Source organism: Mustela erminea, chromosome 13 (assembly GCF_009829155.1).
Source record: "Mustela erminea isolate mMusErm1 chromosome 13, mMusErm1.Pri, whole genome shotgun sequence".
NCBI classification, from domain to species: Eukaryota; Metazoa; Chordata; class Mammalia; order Carnivora; family Mustelidae; genus Mustela; species Mustela erminea.
This window is the reverse complement of record NC_045626.1, coordinates 46,469,858-46,493,342: the sequence shown is the minus strand read 5'-3', so window position 1 is coordinate 46,493,342 and position 23,485 is coordinate 46,469,858. Positions and strand designations below refer to the sequence as shown.

At 37.8% G+C, this 23,485-nt stretch overlaps 1 protein-coding gene and 1 non-coding gene across 2 annotated transcripts in view; both read right to left on the bottom strand.

Moving 5' to 3' along the window:
• The window catches only part of OSBPL1A (oxysterol binding protein like 1A), a 230,070-nt gene that overhangs the window by 150,522 nt on the left and 56,063 nt on the right, over positions 1–23,485 (bottom strand). Inside the window, 5 exon segments of the mRNA XM_032309390.1 lie at positions 6,074–6,137; positions 6,249–6,322; positions 7,734–7,778; positions 7,881–7,942; positions 22,517–22,661. Of these exon segments, the coding sequence (XP_032165281.1) occupies positions 6,074–6,137; positions 6,249–6,322; positions 7,734–7,778; positions 7,881–7,942; positions 22,517–22,661 (390 nt within the window).
• On the bottom strand, positions 1,927–2,074 carry LOC116572512. Its single transcript, XR_004278373.1, has one exon. It is a non-coding gene; the product is annotated as a U4 spliceosomal RNA (small nuclear RNA).

The window sequence follows — 23,485 nt, the reverse complement described above, 5'->3', positions numbered from 1 at the left end:
TTCTCATGATAAGGGCTCTCAGGAAATTAGGTAATGAAAATAATTTCCTAAAGCAGATTATGGGCATCTATGAAAAAAATATCTATGTTGTCTGTTTTTTTGCAGACAACATGATTGCGCATGTAGGAGATGCTGAGGAATCTGCAAAAAAGCTACCAAAACTATTAAATGAATTTAGTAAGGCCACGGGACTCAAAACAAATTTATATATAATAGCAGCAAAAAACAGAAAATGAGAATTTCAAGCCCATCATGCTAGCTTCAAAAAATAAACACATAAGGACAAATTTAACTAAAAATTATATATTATAAAAGGAAATTAAAGAAGATTTCAATAAAGGAGAGACATAATGTTCAAAGCTTAGAGTCTTGACAGTGTTAAAGTTATAACCCTCCACAAGTAAATCTATATAATTAATGCAATTCCAATCAAAACAACCATTCCCCAACACTGAAAATTGATGGAAGACATACAACATATTGAAAAGCCATTTGTTCAAGAAAAATCTATTGAATCTCTCAGTAAGAACAGTGGATGCTGTTTAAGCCTCAGCCCGCTCCATTTCCCCCTCCTCCTTTCTCTGTGGCAAACTGTATCATTATGAGGCAGGCTTTAAACACTGGGGCTAACTTTAGAGTAGGGCTCTAAAAAATCCAATTCTACGGCTTTCTCAAAACAATAGCAATCTTGGTAGCAAAGAATCAGGAGAGGCCAAAATCACAGAAGATGAGGTCTAAAAATATTCGGCCAGGCAACAAACTGGCAAATGAGCCAGACATTTAAAAAGCTCTCATGAAAATGTTAAAAAACTAAAGTAAATCATAAAGAATTAAAAGAAAGCATAATGACAATAACTCATCAAACAGAAAACATCAATAAAAAGATGCAAGTTATGAAAAAAAAAAACAAATGGAAATTTGAAAATTCCAAGAACTGAAATGAAAAATTCACTCAAGATAATCTGAGATTGGGAGTGGGGAGGGGGAACACCTGGGTGGCTCAGTCTGTTAAGCTTCTGCCTTCTGCTCAGGTGATGATCCCAGAGTCCTGGGATCAAGCCCCATATTGGGCTCTCAGCTGGTCAGGAAGCCTGCTGCTCCCTCTTCCTCTCCCACTGCTTGTATTTCCTCTCTTGCTGCTTCTCTCTCTTTCAAATAAATAAAGTCTTCAAAAAAGAAAAAAAGATAATCTGAGATGGAAGGGGGAAAAATGCAAGACATTATCACATGTACCAATGGACAAAGTCACAGAAGGAGAGAAAAAAAGCTGAAAAAATATTTAAAGAAATAATGGTTGAAAATTTCCCAAGTTCAATGAAAATATTTGACATTCAAGAAGCTCAATAAACTCAAGTAGGATAAATTCAGAAAGATCTATATCTAGATATATCTTAGTCAAACTACTGACAGCCAAAACCCAGAAAATATTGAAAGCAATGAGAAAAAGGACTCCTCAAACACAGGGGAAGCATAGTAAAATTAACAGCTGACTTTGCATCAAAAATAACGAAGGACAGAGGTAAGGGGATGACATATTCAAAGTGCTGAAAGAAAATTTCTCTCTTTTATAAAAATATTATTCTAAAATGGAGGTAAAATACACTCCCAAATTAAAAAAAGACTCAGACAATTCATTACGTATACCTTAAAAAAAGAGTAAAAAAAAGTTCTTTAGACTAAAATAAAGTGATATCAAACAAGGGGGGAAAAACAGAAGCTAATTGCATAGATAATTCTAACAGAGTATAGACTTTCTCTTTTCTCAAATAATTTAAAGCAATTCACACAACTGTAAAATTGTATGGATGAGCTTGTAACATACTGAGGTGTAATATATATGACAATAATAGGACAGAGGATAAAGGAAGGAACTGAGCTATCTCAGAGCAAGGAAATGGTCCCATACATGCACCAAAAAAAATAAAGTGTCTGACCATACAAAAAAATTATTGAATCATTTCAAGTGGGTGAACTGTATATGAAGTGAATTATAGTTCAATAAAAACATTTTAATTAGCAACAACCGTGCCACAGATAAATCTCATTGGCTATGATACTGCCACTGGGCAAAGCTCAATAAAAATATTTTAAAAGAAACATACAAATTGTATAAAGCAATAGATATAACACTGTATCACTGAGTTTTCAAACATGTAGAGTCATGATATATATAACAATAATAAAGACAAAGGAAGGGGTAGGAAGTGGAACTATATTAAAGCACAGTAAGTATGGAATGAAGTAGTAGTTTTTGATGGATTAAGATGTATATTATAATACCCAGAGCACCTATTAAGAAATAATTTTAAAATATAGTAAAATACAAACAAAAGAAAATTGCATATGAGACATACGTATCTTATGTAGAAGATGAAGAACAAACAAAACAAATACAGAAACAGCAAAATGGCAGAGAGAAACCCAACTATATTAATAACAACATTAAGTACAAATTCATTAAACACTCTAAGATTTTACTTTTAAAGTAATGCCTATACACAGCATGGAGCTCAAACTCACAACCCCTAGATCAAAAGTCACATGCTCTACTGACAGAGCCAGCCAGGCATCCCTCATTAAACATTCCTATCACAAGGCAGAGATTGTCAAACTGGATAAAAATACCAGATACGAGTGTATGCTCTCAGTAAGAGACTTATTTTAGGATGCCTGCGTGGCTCAGTTGGTTGAGTGACTGCCTTCAGCTTAGGCCATGATCCTGGAGTCCTGGGATAGAGTCCCATATCGGGTTCCCTGCTCAGCAGGGGGTCTGTTTCTCCCTCAGACCTTCCCCCTCTCATGCTTTCTCTCTCATTCTCTCTCTCTCTCTCAAATAAATATATTTTTTTTAAAAAAAGGAGAGAGAGACTTATTTTAGATTGAGACACATAAATAGGCTGAAAGCAAAAGGATGGAAAAAGATATACAATATAAACAGTACCGGTATGAGAGCTGGAGTGACTATAGTGATTATCATGGACGGAACTGTGTCCTCCACAAATTCATATGTGGAAACCCCAACCCTCAATGAGACTATTTGTAAACAGGGCCTTTAAAGAGGAAATTAAGATTAAATGAGGTCACAAGAGTGGGGCCCTAATTCAGCAAGACTGGTATCCTTCATAAGAGGAAGAGAAACCAGGGATGCCTGCCTGCACACAAAGTAAAGCCATGGGAGAGCTGCCAAGAAGGCAGCTATCTGCAACCCAAGGAAAGAGGCCTCAAGAGAAATCTATCCCTCCACGTCAGAGCTGAAACTATAAAATTCATAAAGGAAACATAGGGATAAAGCTTCAAAGCAGTGGACTTGGAAAGGGTTTCTTGGACATGACACAAAAACACAAGTGACAAAAGAAAAAATAGATAAATTCGATTATCAAAATTAAAAACTTCTATGTATCAAAGAGCACTGTCAACAGAGTGTAAAGACAACCCACAGAATGGGAGAAAATATTTGCAAACCATATACTGGTTTATATCCAGAATATACAAAGAACTTCTACAACTCAACAACAAAAAAACCAAACCCGCCTGGGTGGCTCAGTGGGTTAAGCCGCTGCCTTCGGCTGGGGTCATGATCTCAGGGTCCTGCGATCGAGTCCCGCATCGGGCTCTCTGCTCGGCGGGGGGGCCTGCTTCCCTTCCTCTCTCTCTGCCTGCCTCTCTGCCTACTTGTGATCTCTGTCAAATAAATAAATAAAATCTTTGGGGGAAAAAAAATGGGCAAAGGACTTAAACAGATATTTCTCCAAAGACAATGTACGATGCCTAAGAAGCACATGAGAAGATCCTCAACATCCATTCATTACAGAAACCCAAGTCAAACTACAATTAGATACCACCTCAAACTCATTAGGATGCTCAATTTAAAAAAAAAAAAGGGGGGGGGAACGAAGTGCTGATGAGGATGTGGAGAAAGTGAAATTGGAACCCTTGCACACTGTCGGTGTGAACATAAAATGCGCCAGCTGCTATGGAGAACAGCAGGGAAATTCCTCAGAAAGTTAAAAATAGAACTACCATATCATTCAGCAACTCCACTTCTAGGTCTAGATCCAAAAGCAGGATCTTGAAGAGATTATTTGCACATCCACGTTCACTGCAGCATTATTCACAATCACCAAGAGGTGGAAGCAATTCAAATGCCCACTGACAGATGAATGCATAAATAAATGTGGCCTATACAAACAATGGAATATTATTTAGCCTTTGGGGGGGGGGGGAAGAAATCCTGTCACATATTACAGCATAAATGATTCTTGAGGATATCAGACTAAGTGAAGTAAGGCAGTCATAGAAAGACATAAAACTGTATGATTCCACTTAGCAGGAGGATCGAAGTAGTCAAACTCAAAGAAACCAAAAGTTAGAACAATGGTTGCAAGGCACTGGGGATAGGGGAAATAGGCAGTTAGTTGCTCAATGGACAGAGTTCCAGTTTTGCAAGAAAAAGTTCCAGAGATGTGTTGCACAACAAAGTAAACACAGTTCAGTTCAGTAGCTTGAACTACAGTAGTTACTGAACTGTACCCTTAAAAATGGTTAAAATAGTGAATTTTATGTTATGTATTTTACCACAACTAAATTTTTTCAAAAAGGAAAGAAATTCTGACACATGCTGTAACACGGATGAATCTTGAGGATATAAGTGAAAATAAGCCAGTCACAGAAGGACACATATTGCCTGTATTTACTTATATGAGGTACCTAACAAGGTCGAATTCATAGACACAGGAAGTAGAATGGTGGCTGTCGGGGCCTGGGAATAGAAAGAAACGGAACAAGTGACTGAAGAGTACTGAGTTTTAGTTTGGGAAAACAAAGAGTTCTGGAGATGAATGGTGCTGACACTGCAAAAAAATACAAAGGTACTTAAGGTCACTGAACTGCACAATGAAAAAAATTAAGAAACAGTTGAAACACTATCAGAAAAAAAGGTCTCAAATCGATACCCTCATCTTCTACTTTAAGAAACTACAAAGTAGACAGAGTGCTTTAAAGCAGCCACACAGGGGACGCTCAGCAGCTTGTGTTTATACATGACTCATAAAAGTCGGCTTTAAGCACACATGTACAGGAGAAACAAAAGTTATAACACAAGGTGAGGCATAATACAGCAAGGGCTGACCAATCCCACAGAAGTGAAAGAGCAAGAAATTTTAAAAGCGTGGGCAGAGCACCTCCTTTGTTTTTTGATCTAAGGCAGCCAAGAACCAGATAAAGGGCCCAGCTGAGGAAAAAGCTTGGTATTAAGTAGATATGTCTACAGCAGGGACAGAAAAGAATGGCCAGGATTGCCCTGAAAGAGAAAACAACAAGATGACACAGGTAAGATGAGAGGAGGACCCTGGATCTCCAGCCCAATGTGAAAGGAACACAGGGTGGGAGGACTCTGAAGGGGCCGGCTGTGTAAACTGGCTGTACTTCTGGGGAATGGGCCCTGTCTGTGACTCCCCAAGGGGAACACCTGGTCTTCTGGGGGGTGTTCGCCCTGGGAAAGGCAGGTGCTGTGCTCTAAAGAGCAGATGGATTCCCACGATGTGTTGACCACCCTAAAGGATCTGAAGTAGGAAATAAGAAAGTATGTCTAGGCTCCAGTCTTAGACTAATCTCTACAGAGGAGAAACACCTTTTTTCTCCTGGTTGATAAAAATATAAAGAGTGAACACAGAGAACCCAAGAATCCCAATTTTGAAGCAGGCTTTAATTTTTAACACCAGAAAAACTTCCGTTATTCCAATTTACCCAGATATAAATACACACATACATGTAGGACATACACACATAGTTATATACACATGTATGTGTGAATATACATACATACACATACAAAAACAAAATGTTAAAGGCATTTGTGTTTTCAGGTAACTCATCTCCCATCCCACAATACGTGGAAATAAAAATTGATTATATTTTTAAAACAAGAACTTCCACAATTTTTCTTGTTCTCAAATAAAAATACAAGTGCCTGCTACCCCCAAGATTTTACAAGGCAGCTTATAAAAATAATTTTGGGCATTTACTTGCAAAACTGACTTCATGGTTTGAGCAAAAGATGCATGTGTCATCCTACCGTGCATACTGCTTGAGTTAGATGCTTGCATCCCTGGCGATAAATATTACGGACTGCATCAGGCCTTCAAAATAAATTTTAAATTAACAAGACAAAAGGAAAAGAGTTAAGTGAAAACTTTTAATCTCTCAAAATTTAGATAGTGAAATTTAATAAGTATCAAGATAATACTTACTGTTTCCTATACCACGAAAGGACTCCATGTTCTAACACTACCCAGAATAATCTCCAGCCAAAAAATCTTGAACTCTAAGGGAAAAATTGGCAATGATTTTCTGAAGTGACTCATCCAGATTTAAATACCTAACTGATAAAAATTAAGTTATGAAAGTTCTATCGTAGTCTTTCATCTAGACAGTACTAATGAACATTTAAAAAATGATCAAACATGGGGGCATCTGGGTGGCTCAGTTAGTTAAGAGTCTGCATTTGGCTCAGGTCATGATGTCAGGGTCCTGGGATGGAGTCCCACATCAGGCTCTGTGCTCAGTAGGGAGTCTGCTTGTCCTCCTCCCTCTGCTACTCCCCACACTCACACACACACTCTCTCTCTCAAAAAAAATTAAAGAAAAAAACCGATCGGGGTGCCTGGGTGGCTCAGTTGGTTAAGCGCCTGCCTTTGGCTCATATCATGATCTCAGGGTCCTGGGATCAAGCCCTGCACTGGGCTCCTGGCTCAGCGGGGAGCCTGCCGCTCCTCCCTCTGCCTGTTACTTCCCCCTGCTTGTGCTCTTACAAATAAATAAAATCTTTAAAAAAATTTTTTTTAATTTTAAAAAGTATCAAATATGAACTAAGGTAGTCAGTGCATTAATGAAAACGTAACACAACAGAGGGACAGGAATAGAAGAAATGCCATACTAATAAGATCAACAATGAACACTCTTTATGGTTCTAACAATATTGTTCAGGAATATTTATAGGAAGGTTTTCAGCTGTGGACTTCAAAGACAAAGTCTGGGATGAAATGCTGAATAAAGAGTATTCTGATTTTATATCATATAGACATACTTGAGCATAAATATATAGAGGCAGCACTTGCAAGTGCAAAAAAAATGCATGCTCTAAAATAGTCAATTCTAGAACATAACTGAATTCCAAAATGCAAAGATATTCTTAGAACCAGATTTTATATGTGTGCTCTGTGACAATTCAAGTATAAATTCCTATTAAGTCTTCCCTAGTTCGATATTTATGACAAAAACATTGTAATTCCATGATTAAGGAAAAGAATTTGTTCTCCCACTCTGTTCTGTATAAGCTTATCACCTAGAAGTGTCAGACCATCAACACAAAGGACAGCAATTGCTACAATAAGTGGAAGCCTAACGAAGCCCAGTGCTACAGAAAATGGTCAATGTTGTCAGATCCAAGACAGATTGTATCAGAAATAATTTTTAAATTTTAAAAAAAATTTTATTTGAGAGCGCAAGAGCACAAGCCTGGGAAGCAGCAGGCAGAGGGAAATGGAGTGAGCACGGAGCCTGATGCAGGACTTGATCCCGGGAACCTGAGACCATGATCCAAGTTGAAGGCATATGCCCAACTAGCTGAGCCACCCAGGCACCCTTTAAATTTATTATTTTTATTATTATTTTACAAAAATGGACCCCTGAGAATTCTTTCTGGTTTTATAAATAAAAAAATAATCCCAGCCTACCTTCCAGAGAGGGCCTTCATATCGTTTCAACACTTTGTAGACAACCTATTAAGAATACGTTTTCATTAAAAAATGTCAGCCACATATTTCAAGAATTCAAAATCTTTTCTAAAAAGGATCATATGCAAGTAGTCCATTACTACATACCTTATTACTGATAAGAATGTGTTTCATTTCAGCACCCTGAGCAAGGTCAAGGGGTTTCTGATCTGTATAAAATACAAGAAAAGAAAGAAACCAAGAAATTAATTGTATATAAAACATGCTATTATAGCATATAAAATTCTTTAATTATTCCAATGGCCACACCTTTTTCTTCTTCTGCCAAGTTACCCACCTGAAGCTGCCATTTCAACTCTTTCTGGCCCTCATTTTGGTAGCTAACCATTAAGCCATCAAGCAAAAGTAACCTCAGAGCACTCTGTACAGGTTCTATGATCCTTCAAGCCTTCTTACTTTAAAATCATTGTATTAGTTTCCCATGGCTGCTACACCAAGTACCTGGTACACTGAGTACCACAGACTCAGTGACTTCAAACAGTAAGAATGAATTCTTTCATAGTTGGGGAGCTCAGAGGTCCAAAATCCGTTTTGCTGGGGCCAAAAATCAAGGTGTAGACAGGATTCACCCTTTCTGGAGGCTAGGGGACAATCTATTTCCTTACCCCTATCTAGTTTCTGGAGGCCATTTGGCCATTCCAGCCAGGCGTCCCTTTACTGAAACATTTATACATAACATAGTAACAGGAGAGTGGCCAGTTTTGAGAATACCTGGAGAGAGAGGAGTCCATCAATTAATTATACTATTAGATTTTTTAAGCTTTAATAAATTCCACATTCGTTAATATGTGGCCCCCCCATCTTCAAAGTACATCACTCCAACCGCTGCTGACATCCTTAGGTTTTCTCAATGTTCTGAGCTCCCTCCACTTCATAAGGACAATTGTGAGTACACCGGGCCCTCCTGGATAGGTCAGGATTATCTCCCTATCTCAAGATCTTAACTGATCACTTAACTAATCTTTAAGGGGGCCATTATTTGGTCTACCACAGTCACTCTTAAGCTGCTTCACCAGAAAACAAGTAGCAGAGAAAGCTCACAAGCTAAGAGCATGATGGTCCACAACTGAGGACAAAAGCAAAAAGTGATAATGGAGAATGAAACCAGTAAGGCATTATGAAACGTTCTGCAATATCATACATGCCAACCTTCTATGTTTTGCCAGACAACAAAAAAACAGAATTTGTTAAAGTTACTATTTTGAGTTTTGAAGTGAGCAGGCCACTGTATGAAGCAAGCTAGTTTAAAAAAATTAATAAATAAATATAGTCATCTCCGAACCTGGAAGTAGAAAATGGTACTTTCAAATTAATGTAGCTAACTGGTTTAAGAAAGGTAACATATTCTATCAAACAAGTTTTTAAATAAATTAAATTCAAGTTAGTTAACATATAATGTAGTATTGGTTTTAGGAGTAGAAGTTAGTGATTCATCACTTACATACAACACCCAGGGCTCATCACAAGTGCCCTCCTTAATGCCCATCACCCACATAGCCCACTCCTCCACCTATGTCCCCTCCGGCAACCCTGTTCGTTCTCTATAGTTAAGAGTCTCTTGCAGTTTGTCTCCCTCTCTGTTTTTATCTTTTATTTTTCCTTCTTTTCCTTTCCCCTATATTCATCTGTGTTGTTTCTTAAATACCACCTGAGGATATCATATTTGTCTGACTTATTTCACTCAGTATAATACACTCTAGTTCCATTCATGATGTTGCAAATGGCAAAGATTTCAATCTTTTTGATGGCTGATCAAATAATCTTTTTATAAATACCAAACACTGGCTGTGGTGTTAGGCAGTCTTTTGTAGGAATTTCTCCTAACAAGGATCTACTATGCACCAATTAATATTTTAGGCATTGGGGATTCAGCAGTGAACAGGACAGAAAAAAATGGAGAGGGGCAGGGTAGGCATAGAAAAAGAGAAAAAGATAGTACATTAATAAAAATTACATGGCAAAAGGGCACCTGGGTGGCGCAATCATTTAAGCATCTCGCTCTTAATTTCGGCCCAAGTCATGATCTCAGTGTCCTGGGATCAAGCCCTGCATCAGACTCTGTGCTCGGTGGGGAGTCTAAGATTTTCTCTCTCTCTCCCCACCTCCCATCCAGCTCTTTAAAATAAATCTTTTTAAAAAATTACATGTTAGATAATATATTATGCTATGCCAATCCTAAGTGAATGATATGATAGAGAATGACTAGGACACCACTTTAGACTGGAGACTGGGCAACTGATCAGGGCAGGCCTTTCTGAGGAAAAGGTGTTTAAACTGAAAGGAAGGATCTGGTCTTGAGAAAATATAGGGGAAGGGCATTCCAACAGACAGAACACTGAAAACAATTTACTGGGCAAGAGAGATAGACCTCAGAAGCCACATCGTGTCAAGGCTTCGTAGGTCACACCGTTGTGAGTCAGCAGAGGGGTTTAGGTTATTTTAAGTATGATGAAGAACCACTGAAGAGCTTTAGGAAAAAGAGTAACAGGCTCTGACTTCTGTTTAAAACTGTCAATGTGTTAAAAAGTAGTATTAAGAAGGGTAATAGGAGGGACGCCTGGGTGGCCCTCAGAGGCCAGTGGGTAAAGCCTCTGCCTTCAGGTCATGGTCTCAGGGTCTTGGGATTGAGCTCTGCATCGGGCTCTCTGCTCAGCAGGGAGCTTGCTTTCCCCTCTCTCTCTCTGCCTGCCTCTCTGCCTTCTTGTGACCTCTCCCTCTGTCAAATAAATAATAAATAAAATCTTAAAAAAAAAAAGAAGAAGAAGGATAATAGGGGAAATGTAAACTCTGGCTACTTGATGATTTTGTAAAACTTTTACTAACAGGATAAAGTTATTATATCAATGCTTTTTAACAGCTCGGTTGAGATATAATTCACATACCATATAATTCACCCATTTAAAATGTACAGTTAATTCAGTAGTTTTCGGTATATTCAGAGCTATGCAACCATCACATGGTTATATTTTCTAAAGGAGCCCTTTTATAAATATACTGAAATACATTTTTTTTTTAAAGATTTTATTTATTTACTTGAGAGAGAGACAGTGAGAGAGAGCATGAATGGGGAGAAGGTCAGAGAGAGAAGCAGACTCCCCATGGAGCTGGGAGTCCGATGCGGGACTCGATCCTGGGACTCCAGGATCATGACCTGAGCCGAAGGCAGTCGTCCAACCAACTGAGCCACCCAGGCGTCCCTGAAATACATTTTTTAAAGATTTTATTTTTAAGTAATCTTTGCACCCAACGAGAGCTTGAACTCACAACCCTGAGGATCAAGAGTCACATGCTCAACGGACTGAGCCAGCCAGACGCCCCTCTACTAAAACATTTATACACAACATAGTAACAGGAGAGTGGTCAGTTTTGAGAATACCTGGAGAGAGAGGAGTCCATCAATTAATTATACTATTCTATTTTTTAAGCTTTGATAAATTCTATAATAAGAACATTTTTTAAAAGATCACCATGGCTACGGTGTGGAAAATACCTTGTAAGTGTGGGCAAGAGAAAAGCAGAGAAATCGTTACAAAGCAATATCAATAGTCTAGGAAAAAGATAATAGTGGTTTGGACTAGAAAGGTAGTCATAGAAAAAACTGGAGACTGCAGAAAATACAGAGAGAAGTTTAAGGATTTCAGATTTTCAAGGCAGATTTAATAGGACTGCTGATGGGCAAAACTTGGACTAATTATATATTACTTCTTTAGTGGGGAAAAATTTATAATAGCCATTTTAGGTTTTCTAGCTAGCATATAGGAAGAGGGCTAATAAAGAGGTCTGCCAACTGTTATTTTTATTCTATCTACAGGGCACTTTTGAGAAATTATCCCTTTAGGCAAAGAAGAGGAGGACAATGTGATTTCTTTCACAGAATTCTGCCCTAACACCAAAAATAAATTCCAAACCCCTGCCAACTAGCTGAAATTCCAGTACTGAGCCTTCATTTCTAGATTCAATGCCTAAAGTGCCTGGTACAAGTAAGAATTAAATAAAATGCTTTTTGAGCTGAATGAAAAAGACTCCTTACCCAAATGAGCACCATAACCAATCAATTCAAAATTGTACATCTTTTATCAAACACAACAAAATAAAAACCAGGAATGATCCAATATTTAAATTTTTACATGATATAAATTTGTCCTTTAATGAGAACACTAAATAAAAATGTCAACATTCCTCAAAGGAATTTATACAGAATGTAACTTCAGTAACATATCAGTGGTATGTTTACTAAGAACCGAAAAGAAATTATTTTAAATGTCATCTGGGAGAACAGGTAAGAATGTCAAAGACAATCTTCAAAAAAAGAAGGGTCAGAGAAACCTTATCAGATCTTTACACATTACAAAAACAATCATTAAAAATGAGATACTTGCAAAAGAAGAGACAGATGAAGCAATGAAAGAGAATAGAAAACAAAAGAGCATAAAATCTTAAAAAGTAGGAGAAAGGCATGAACAACGGAAAAGGAAAGATTGCTCAATGAAGGGTATAAAGATTAGTGATTAGCAATTTGAGAGTTTCACATCCTAACACACTCTTCCACATAGCATTGCTTACTCAAAACCCTGTAAACAGGGCTGGGCCTCTGGCTATTTTCCTGACTTTACCTCTCTCCCCCAACTTTCCCTCCCCTGGGCAACCTGACAGCTTTCTTTTTTAAATATGCCAAGTGCTCCCCCATCCCAGAGCTTTTACACCTGCTTGCCTGTCGTTTTCAAGGCTCTTCTGCCAGATATCCTCAGGCCTCACTCCTTAACTGCTCACAGAGGCCTTCCCTTACAGGCTTTCCAAACTAACAGCCCCACCCCCCATGTCATCACTCTCTATCCCTTTCAACCTGTTTTATTTTTCTGCTCCTCACTGCCTGACATTATATGTGTATTTACATTTGGTCTATCTCCTCCCACTAGGACATAAGCTCTGAGAGTGTGGGGGCTGTCTGGTTTTGTTCACTGTTGGATCTCCAGCACCTTCAGTGGTTCTTGGCACACAGTAGAGGCTCAGCATTTGCTTAATGAATGAATATGATTATAGACAATCTAGGAGAAAACAATCAAATATTTACCAAATCTCAATTTAAGACTAGAAGTCAAAGAAGAGGATCAACAAATTTGAATAAAAATCTAAAACACTTTTAATAAAAGAAAGAAAAGACTGGGAAAATTTAGTCTTAGAAAAACAGATAATCATTGTCCATATCATTGGAGTTTTTGGTGGTAAATTATAACCATGTGAAATACTATCCAGATGGTGAGCCAGGAAGACCAGGCTTCTGGAGACAATATGGAAAAATTGTTAATACTTGATAAAAACGAGGAGTTTAATATGTCAACTCTATTTACAAGCCATAAAACAGAAGGAGTAGACACTTTCTGAGGCATTTGCCAACCTTACTCTTTCACCATTGTCTGAGCACTGCTCTTTCCACACCCCCTGGGGGAGACATAGCAGCCATGTTTGCATCATAAGGCCCTGCCCCAGAGTTCCCTCTGACTGTATCAGAGGCAGGCCCTGAACACAGTGAGTGCCACTGGATTATCTCCCACTGAAATTAAAAACTGAGGTTAGGAGATCCTGGTCTACTGAATGAAGTTCAGGCAGTCATCTACTAGCACATATACTGGAAAACTGATCTGCTAAGAGACAGAAATGAGAGACCAAGCAGTGAGAGAAGGATACACATACAATGAATGAGTGGCAGCCTTCTTGATTCCTAACAGCTCCTGGTTCCTGATTCCATCCTTTCTGATGCCTGCTTTGTAATACCATAAGAAACCTATGTATTCTGACATTAATAATGTATGACCTTCCTTTTGCCCATACTCTTGAGTTTAAACTAAAAAAAAAAAAAAAACCCAAAACAAAAACAACAACAACAGAAAACAACTTTTTTTTTTTTAAACTAGATTTTAAGTAGGCTTCATACCCAGTGTGGAGCCCACTGCAGGGCTTGAACTCATGATCCTCAGATCAGACCTAAGCTGAGATCAAGAGTCGGATGCCCACTGGCTGAGCCATCCAGGCACCCCCATTATTTTAAACTTTTAAAAAAAAGTTTGGTCTACCAGAGAATAATAACTAACAACTAAAAGCTAAGTCTTTATGGATATTTGGCTCATAGCTGATTCCGCTTTGTGGGTGCCTTCATTTTCCCATTTTGAACTTAAAGATTAGTTTTGCAATAAAAAAAAAAAATGTTCTAAAATAGGCGTGAAAATGAGAAAGTTATACAATATGCCAAAGAAACAGAGATTATATTTTAATAATTTGTTTTTTTCTATAATGCAGACATTATGACTTAAAAAAGTATTTCCTCAGAATGTGCCATCTTGACTTTTATAAAGAACACTTTAACAAGTATGTTCAACTTTGATTACTAATATAAACTATAGAGCAAAAGTATATTTAAACACCAACAATCAAATTTTTGAAGTTTATAGGGACATTTCTTTAGTTTAGACTGATATTCACGTGGGACAATTAATTCTTGTTACATTGGAATGCTTTTGGAATCCAAATTTTGAAGGAAGAACCATTATAAACCACCGCCTAGAAAAACTATTCAAATCTTTGGGAAGTTGGTAAAGACACTAGGAATCATACTGTTAACATAAATTTTAGGTTTCTGACTCTTTTATAGCACTTTCAAGATTCCTTTGCTTAATTCCCAGTTAGGAAAATAACTTTAGTTCTTAACTAGTAATTAGTAGATAGAATTTAAATTATGTAACATAGTGTTCCCATTGCTCTGTAGTTCATACAGCCTGCTAGGAAAGTCCTTTCCAGGTACCTGTACCCACCTTCTTTTACATTTACAAGTTTACCCTTCAAAAAAATTCTCTGGAAAGACCACAAATACATAAAGGTTAAACAACATGCTACTAAATAAGGAATGGGTCAACCAGGAAATCAAAGAAGAAATAAAAAATACATGGAAACATATAAAAATGAAAATACAATAGTCCAAAACCTTTGGGATATGGCAAAAGTGGTACTAAAAGGGAGGTATATAGCAATACAGGTCTACCTCAAGAAGTAATAAATCACACAACTAGCCTTACACCTAAAGGAGCTAGGAAAAGAACAACAAAGCCTAAAACCAGCAGAAAGAAGGAAATAATAAAGACTAGAGCAAAAATAAATAATATAGAAACTAAAATATATATATATATATATATATATATATATATATATATATATATATATATACAAAAAAAAGCTGGCTCTTCAAAAAAATAAATAGATAAACCTCTAGCCAGACTTATCAAAAAGAAAAAAGGATAAAAATGAATAAAATTACAAATGAGAGAAGAGAAACAATAAACATCAACACAGAAATACAATTATAAGATTATGAAAAACTATATGCCAACAAATTAGACAACTGAGAAGAAATGGATAAATTCTTAAAAACATATCAAACTACCAAAACTGAAACAGTAAGAAATAGAAAACTTGAAAAGACTGGTAACCAGCAAAGAAATTGAATCAGTTATCAAAAATCTCCCCCAAAACAAAAAAGTTCAGGACCAGATGGCTTTACAGGAGAATTCTACCAAACCTTTAAAGAAAAGTTACTATCTATTCTTTTCCAGTTATTCTAAAACACAGAAAAGGAAGGGAGTTTTCCAAATTCATTCTATGAGACCAGTGTTACCCTGATACCACAACCCCAAAAAACATCACTAAAAAAGAGAACCTAGGGCCAATATCCCTGATGAACACAGATATACAAATGCTCATTAAAGGGGCGCCTGGGTGATTCAGTGGGTTAAAGGCAGAGGCCTTGGGCTCGGGTCATGATCCCAGGATCCTGGGATCGAGCCCCGCATCAGGCTCTCTGCTCAGTGGGGAGCCTGCTTCCTCCCTCTCTCTCTGCCTGCCTCTCTGCCTACTTGTGATCTCTGTCTGTCAAATAAATAAATAAAATCTTTAAATAAAATGCTCATTAAAATAATAGCAAAAAAAATCCTACATTAAAAAAATCATTCACCATGATCAAATTAATTTACTCCTGGATTGCAAGGGTAGTTCAATATTTGCAAAAGCAACATGATATATCACATTTATAATACAAATCCATTCAATCCATTTTGGATTTGACAAAATACAACATCCATTCGTGATAAAAATCCTCAACAAAGTACGTTTAGAGCGAACATACCTCAACATAAGAAAGGCTATATATGAAAAACACACAGCTAATATCATCCTAAATGGGGAAATGCTGAGAGCTTTTCTTGATGGTAAGAAACAACACAGGGATTTCCACTCTCAGCACTTACTTAGATAGTCCTGGAATCCCCAGCCACAGCAACCAGACAAAAAAAACAAATAAATGGCATCCAAATTGTGAAGGAAGTCAAACGTTTCACTATTTGCTGAGGACATGATACTATATGTAGAAAACCTTAAAGACTCTACTAAAAAAACTGCTAAAACTGATAAACAAATGCAGTAAATTTGTAGGGTATAAAATCAACATACAGGTATCTGTCACATTTCTATACACCAATAATGAAGCAGTAGAAAGAGAAATCAAGGAATCACTTCCATTTACAATTGCACCAAAAGCAGTAAGGTATCTAGGAATAAACCTAGTGAAAGAGGTGAAAGACCTGTACTCTGAAAGTTACGTAACACTGATGAAAGAAACTGAAGATGACACTAAGAAACAGACATTCCATGCTCATGGATTGGAAGAATGTTGCTAAAAATGTCTATATTACCCAAAGAAATCTACACATTTAATGCATTCTCTGTCAAAATACCAACAACATTTTTCACAGAACTGGAACAAACAGTCTTAAAATTTGTATGGACCCACAAAAAACCCTGAATAGCCAAAGCAATATGGAAAAATAAAAAGCTGGAGGCACAGTTCTGGACTTCAAGTTACAAAGACGTATTAATCAAAACAGTATGGTACTGGCACAAAACCAGACACGTACCAATAGAACAGAATAGAAAACCCAGAAATGAACGCATAATTATATGGCCAATTAATCTTCCACAAAGCAGGAAAGGATATACAATGAGAAAAAGAATGTCTCTTCAACAAATGGTACTGGGAAAACTGGACAGCAACATGCAAAAGAATGAAAAGGGACCACTTTCCTATGCCATACGCAAAAATAAATTCAAAATGGATTAAGGACTTAAATGTGAGACCTGAGGGGCACTTGGATGGCTCAGTGGGTTAAACCTCTGCCTTCAGCTCAGGTCATGATCTCAGGGTCCTGGGATCGAGCCCTGCGTCAGGCTCTCTGCTCAGCAAGGAGCCTGCTCCCCTCACCTCTCTCTGCCTGCCTCTCTGCCTACTTGTGATCTCTCTCTACCAAATAAATAAACAAAATCTTAAAAAAAAAAAAAAAAAGTGAGACCTGAAACCATAAAAATTCTAGAAGACAGCACAGGCAGTAACTTCTTTGACATCAGCCATAGCAACTTACTTCTAATTATGTGTCCTGAGGCAATGGAAACAAAAGCAAAATAAACTAGTGGGACTACACCAAAATAAAAAGGTGCACAGTGAAGGAAACAATCAACAAAACTAAACCTACAGAAAGGAAGGTATTTGCAAACGCCATATCTGATAAAGGGTCAGCATCCAAAATGTATAAAGTACTTACAAAACTCAACATTCAAAAAATGAATAATCCTTTCCTCACTGATTGCCTTGACACCTTCATCAAAAATCAATTCTCCCTATATACATGTTGTTGTCTAGACTTGCTCCTGCTCTATAAGTCTATATATCTATCTTTATACCATATTACAGAGTCTTGAAATTTAAACAGGCTACAATGATGCCCTGAAAGCTGATAAAACATTATTTTTGGGTGTTTCTGTGAGGGGGTTTCTGGATGAGATTAACTTTTGAGCCAGTGAACGGAGTGAAAAAAGGTCTGCCTTCACCACTGTGAGTGGGCATCATCCAATCTGTTGAGGGCCTAGAAGAAGAGGAAGAATGAATTCTGTCATTTCATGAGCTGAGACACCCTTCTCTTTCTGCCCTCTGACATAGGAGTTCCTGATTCTCCAGCCTTTGGACTCGAGGACTTGCACTGCTGGCCTTCCTGGTCTCTGGTCTTCAGACTGAATTACACCATCAGCTTTCTTGGTTCTCCAGCTTGCAGACAGCATACTGTGGACGTTCTCAGCCTCCATAATCATTCATATATATATATACATATATATATATATGTATATATATACACACACACACATATATACATACACACACACACCCTACATATCTACATATCTCACATGTGTATCTACATGGATAGCTAATTGTCCCAGCATTAATTTACTCAGTTCTTCCCTCAGCCACGTTTCATGCCATCTTTGTCATCTATCAAGTTCCTATATGCACAGGTTTTCGTTTCCAAACTATCTGGTCTGTTCATCTTCATCTACCCTGAACTAATACCAAGATCTCACTAAATGATCTTATCCATCCCATTACTAACTCCATATGTGGACAATTCCCAAATTTATATCTCCATCCAGAGATCTCCCCTAAGCACAAACTTCTATTTCTGACATCTCACTTGGATTGTAAAATAGTATTTCAAATTTTAAACACCTTAAAAACCAAACTCCTAATTCTCAGCCACCGCTAGCCCCCACTTCCCTGCAGTCTTACCCTACTCCGTAACTAGAAATTCCCTTTTTCCAGGTCCTTGACTGAAAGACTGTAAAGTCACTCTAATTCATGTCTTTTTCTCATACCTCACATATCCAAGCCATCAGAAAATCTTGACCACTCTGCCTTCGTTATTTTTACACACACACACACACACACACACACACACACGCTTACAACATTTATATGACCACTATCCTGATGCAAGCCAATATCCTCTCACCTGATTATTCTAGTAGCCTAAAAGCCTCCCTTTTTCCTCCTTGTCTTCCTAGGATTTATTTTCATAATAATCAGTGACCATTTTTTAGAACCTAAGTCTGGTCACATCACTGCTGCATTCTAAGATGTGGGAGGGCCCACACAGTCCCAGCTCACAAAGAGTAAGAGCCATGATTCTCAAAATAACCCACAAGCCTTTCAGCATCCAGTCCCCACTGCCTCTCTAACCACCTCCTTCAACCACTCTCCTCTGGACAAACTGGTCTCCTTGCTTTTCGTGACACACATCACATACACTCCCCACGTCTGCTGCCTAGGACCACCCTCACTGCCCACATACTGACACTGCTTCAAGTCTTAATTATCATTCTCACAGAGCTTTTCCTGCCACCTTCCACAAAGCAGCAACCCTCTATACAACCAACACACTCCCAATTCCCCCTGCCCTGCCTTTTTCCCTTCTCCTAGGCACTGATCTCATCTGACATAATGTTCGCTTTTTAATGGCTCTCTCCTATTAGAATGTAAGTTCCCTGAAAACAGGGATTTTTATATTGTTTTGATTTGTTTTTTCACTGCTCTAGCTCCCTAGTCCCTGGAATAGTATCTAGCACATAAACCCTCAATAAGTATTTGTGGAATAAATGAATGTTTTACTTCCAATAGGTTCAGAATTAGTGTTTTTATCCAGAAGGACAACCCCCCCTACCCCCACCCCCGCTTCTCTTCCATTTTAAAATTCACTGCCCTGGACTTTTCTATAGAAATGAGAGTCAGGTAGTCAAGTCTTATGAAAGCCCTTTGAGGATTCTGGCTGGGATTGCTTTGAATTAATTTGGAGAGAACTGTTAGCTTTTTGATGTTGAGTTTCTTCCCCTCCAAAAACATCACAGGCTTCTCCATTTTTAGGTCTTTCATGTCCTTCAATTGGAACATGTTTCTCTTTATGCTGTTACCAAAGCATTGCATTTTTTAAAGTTACATTTTCTAACTGTCACAATTAAATCATCAAGCTCTTTTTCTATTGTGTTCATCTTCCTTAACTTTAAAAACATGCTTAAATCTCTGCCTAAAAAATCTTCCTCTTGGCCATGCAACCATTCCTTCTGTTCTCAAATATTGCAAAGAAGTGGATGAGCAGGGCTACCTTAGCTTCCTCATTGCCTAGTCAATCTTTAACCCTTAACCTAGCTGTTGCTCAACTACCCAGTGATACTACTCTTTCAGAAAGGACCTCTGGGCACTCAGTCACTGAATTCCACAGCCTTGTCTGAATGTTTCTCTTCTTCAGTCTAAGTTGTGGATGACAACAAGTACACCCGACCCCTTTACTCCACATTTTAGCGCTTCCTTTGGCTTCCATGGAACGGATATTTCCCTCACATCTCCTGAGTGTTTCCTCTTCTCTATCCCCTGGTTTCTCTTCTTTGATTCCAGGGAAAACCAGTATCTATCCTAGAGATCCAGGGAAAGCCTTTCTGGGGAAGACGATTTGAGCTAATTCTTAAAGTAAGACTAGGGTTTAACACAGATGAGCATGAAAGGGGCGTTTCTGGCAGGGAGAAGTGCATGCGCAGGGTAGGGATAGCACGGTCAACCCAAGACTCTGTTGGGTATGTCTAGAGCTGTTTATGTTCAATAGAGTGGACACTAATCACATGGAGCTAATGAAATGTGGCTAATTCAAACTGAGATGTGCTGTTAGGTGCAAAATATACACCAGATTTCAAAAACTTAGTATCAAAAAGGAGATGTAAAATCTCACTCTTTTTCCACTGATTACATGTTGAAATGGGTTTTGGATATGCTGTTTTAAATAAAATAGGTCATTAAAATTAATTTCATTGGCTTTTTACTTTTTAAATGCGCCTGCTAGAAAACTTAAAATTATATAAGTGGCTCTCATTATGTATCTGTTGGTTAGTGCCAGTCTATAGCAAAAAGGACAAAGGAAGAGAGGAAAGCAGAAAATTTTATCATTAATTTTCTTATTCCTTTCTACTCCCATTGAGGACAATAAAAGTTCAGGCCCTAATTACCTCTCACCTAAGACCACTTCAAAGGTCCTACTGACCCCTACCTATAGTCCTGATTCTGCCACAACCAATCCTCCATACTACACATTAGTAGATAACCACATTAATCTTTTCAAAGTAACTCATCTCTCCACTGCTCACCTATTTCTTTATCCTGGTCCCCTGCCTGAACTTCCAAATTAAGGGGTAAAATGTGTCGATGTACCAAAATGAGATGCCACCTAAAAATGAATTTTTACCTTCATGCCTTTGTCATAATCTTCTCTCTGTTTAGAATACCCTTGCCAAAATTTAATGATATTCTGTTTATGTTTAAAAAGAAAAAAATATGAGTGGGATCTTCTGTTAGAGATACAGGTATATAGAGAAGACTTTAAAAAAAAAAAAAATCCTAGGCGCCTAGGTGGCTCAGTGGGTTAAAAAAAAAAAAATCCTACAAGGACTTCAGTCTATATTAAATACCTACTCCTTCGTGAAGTCATTTCTAATTACTTAAGCCTTCAACAAACATGCAACATTTAGAAGGTGTCATGTGCTATACATTACTCTAGATCCCAGGTAAACCAGACAGTAAGGTATTAGCTCTGCCTTTAGGAATCCAGTCTCATGGATGTGGCTACGTAAGTCAACAATTACCATGGAGTAGAATTTTGGCAATGATGGAGGTGAATAGAGGGCCCTGGTGGACCACTGCCAAGTCAAATCCTAATCCAGGTTTGATGGGAGGCAGAGGGAAGCATCCTTAAAAGTGAATGCCCCTAATGCAATGTTCCCTCTTTGAATATACAAGACACCTTTTGTAGCTTCTCTTATGATTATATGAGCTCATCTCTGATACTGTCATGCATGTAGAATTGAAACTCACTACCTATACATTCCATACTTATAGATGCATCTATTGCTAAAATTTGTAATCCCAAAATCAATATTCACTCAATTTCCTCGTCATTCACAGGCAAGTCCCGAGTGGTGAAAAATTTGAGTGTCCTCATGTCCCTAGTTGAGGTAGAAGAAGGTGGCATTCTGCCTTCTTGTTTCAGCTCTCATGCAGTAAACAAATGTCCCTATCACAGTCTACCTAGTATTGCCACATTTTCAATATTTGTGCTTTTTGTTGGTGGTTTCACTGTTGAAACTGGCCACCAAACACGGCACTGAATTGTTAGCTAATGTTCCTAAAAGCAAGAGAGCTATGATGTGCTGCATGGAGAATGTGTATTAGACGAGTTATATGTATTATGTATTAGACAAGAATATGTATTAGACATGGTATTAGATGAGCTCTGCTCAGGCATGAGTGATAGTGCTGTTGTCATAAGCTCTATGTTCCTGAATTAACAACATATATTAAATAAGCTGTTTTAAAACAGAAATACACACAAAATAAAGTTATGTATTAATCAGTATAAAAATGTTGCGACCAGAGGCTTTCAAGAACCTAACTCTGTACCCCCGCACCATGAGCAATGGCTCAGTATTAATTCTCTGTTCACAACAACTTGGCAGAACATAACAATCTTAAATAATGAGAATCAACTATATTCTCTTTCCCTCGAGAGGGGGGGGAATCTATTTTAATCATTACTGCCTCCTATGGAATAGCTATTATTAAACAGTTAACTCTTAAACTAGGAAGGAAATTAGTTAAGTTCATTTCTTTCGTTTGTGTGAATGCCTTGAGTTCAAAATTAAGTAGGGGCCATATAGTTTAACAAAGGCTGGATATTAAAACAAAGCAATTTTATATGGCGCTGACTTATTTTTATAGCTTCCAAATGACCAACAATGGCTTTTACTGGCATGCTTACCATTTTTGTTCTTCAGATTTGGGTCTGCTCCACTTTTCAGAAGCTTTAAGGCACACTGCTTATGAGCCCGGTAAGCTGCACAATGCAAGGGTGTATTTCCTAACTGATCCGAACAATTAACATCAGGAGGATTGGGCCTGTTGAGCTAAGGAATGAAAAAAAAAAATGCAATGCAGAATTACATTATCAAAGATGGACTTTCTCCCATAAAAACACATTAAGGTGTAACTGCATGTTCAGGGGGACCCTCAAACTATAGAAGCTGATGATCACCAGAGCTCTAGGAAGCTAGAAAATCGGGGGCTGCTTGCTCACTGAACCAGCAAATCCATGTCACTCCCCATGTTTGCCAGGAAATCTCAGTCACCACATTCCCATGACCACAGACACCAATACCACCCCACCTACGCCTGGACATTAAGATTTCACTAAGATTTGCTCCCTTCTACCAGTCTTGTTTCACAAGTCTTGATTCACACTGGGGACAGCAAAAATACAAACCAGTCTCCCATAGGCAGTCATTCAGAAGAGTTAAAATCATAAATGTTAAATGTGTAAATGTTAAAAGTTCTACGGAATTTGTTGTTCCCAACTGACTGCTTTAAAAACTCTTTATATAGTCTTCATTTCAGAAAGCTTTAAAAAAAAAATGTTTGAGGCACTTCACTTGGAAACCAAAGAGGCCTTTTCAAATGAGCTGAAATAACTTTAAAGTAAATGGAAATGCTTCAGTCTTGAATTTAGAACAAATTTGGTTTCACATTTAATGAGACTATGTGGGAAATGGAAACTGGAAAGTAGGTCTCCAAAAGGAAAAAAAAAAAAAGGGTAAAGTTTTCAGTCTGTTCTAACATGATATAAATATTCACAAATATTGTCCCTTCTTTGTATGTTACTTTCTAAAAGTGTAGCATACCTTCCAGAAATTATTGCTTATCAAAATTAGAGAAACTTGTTCCTTTTTTGGAT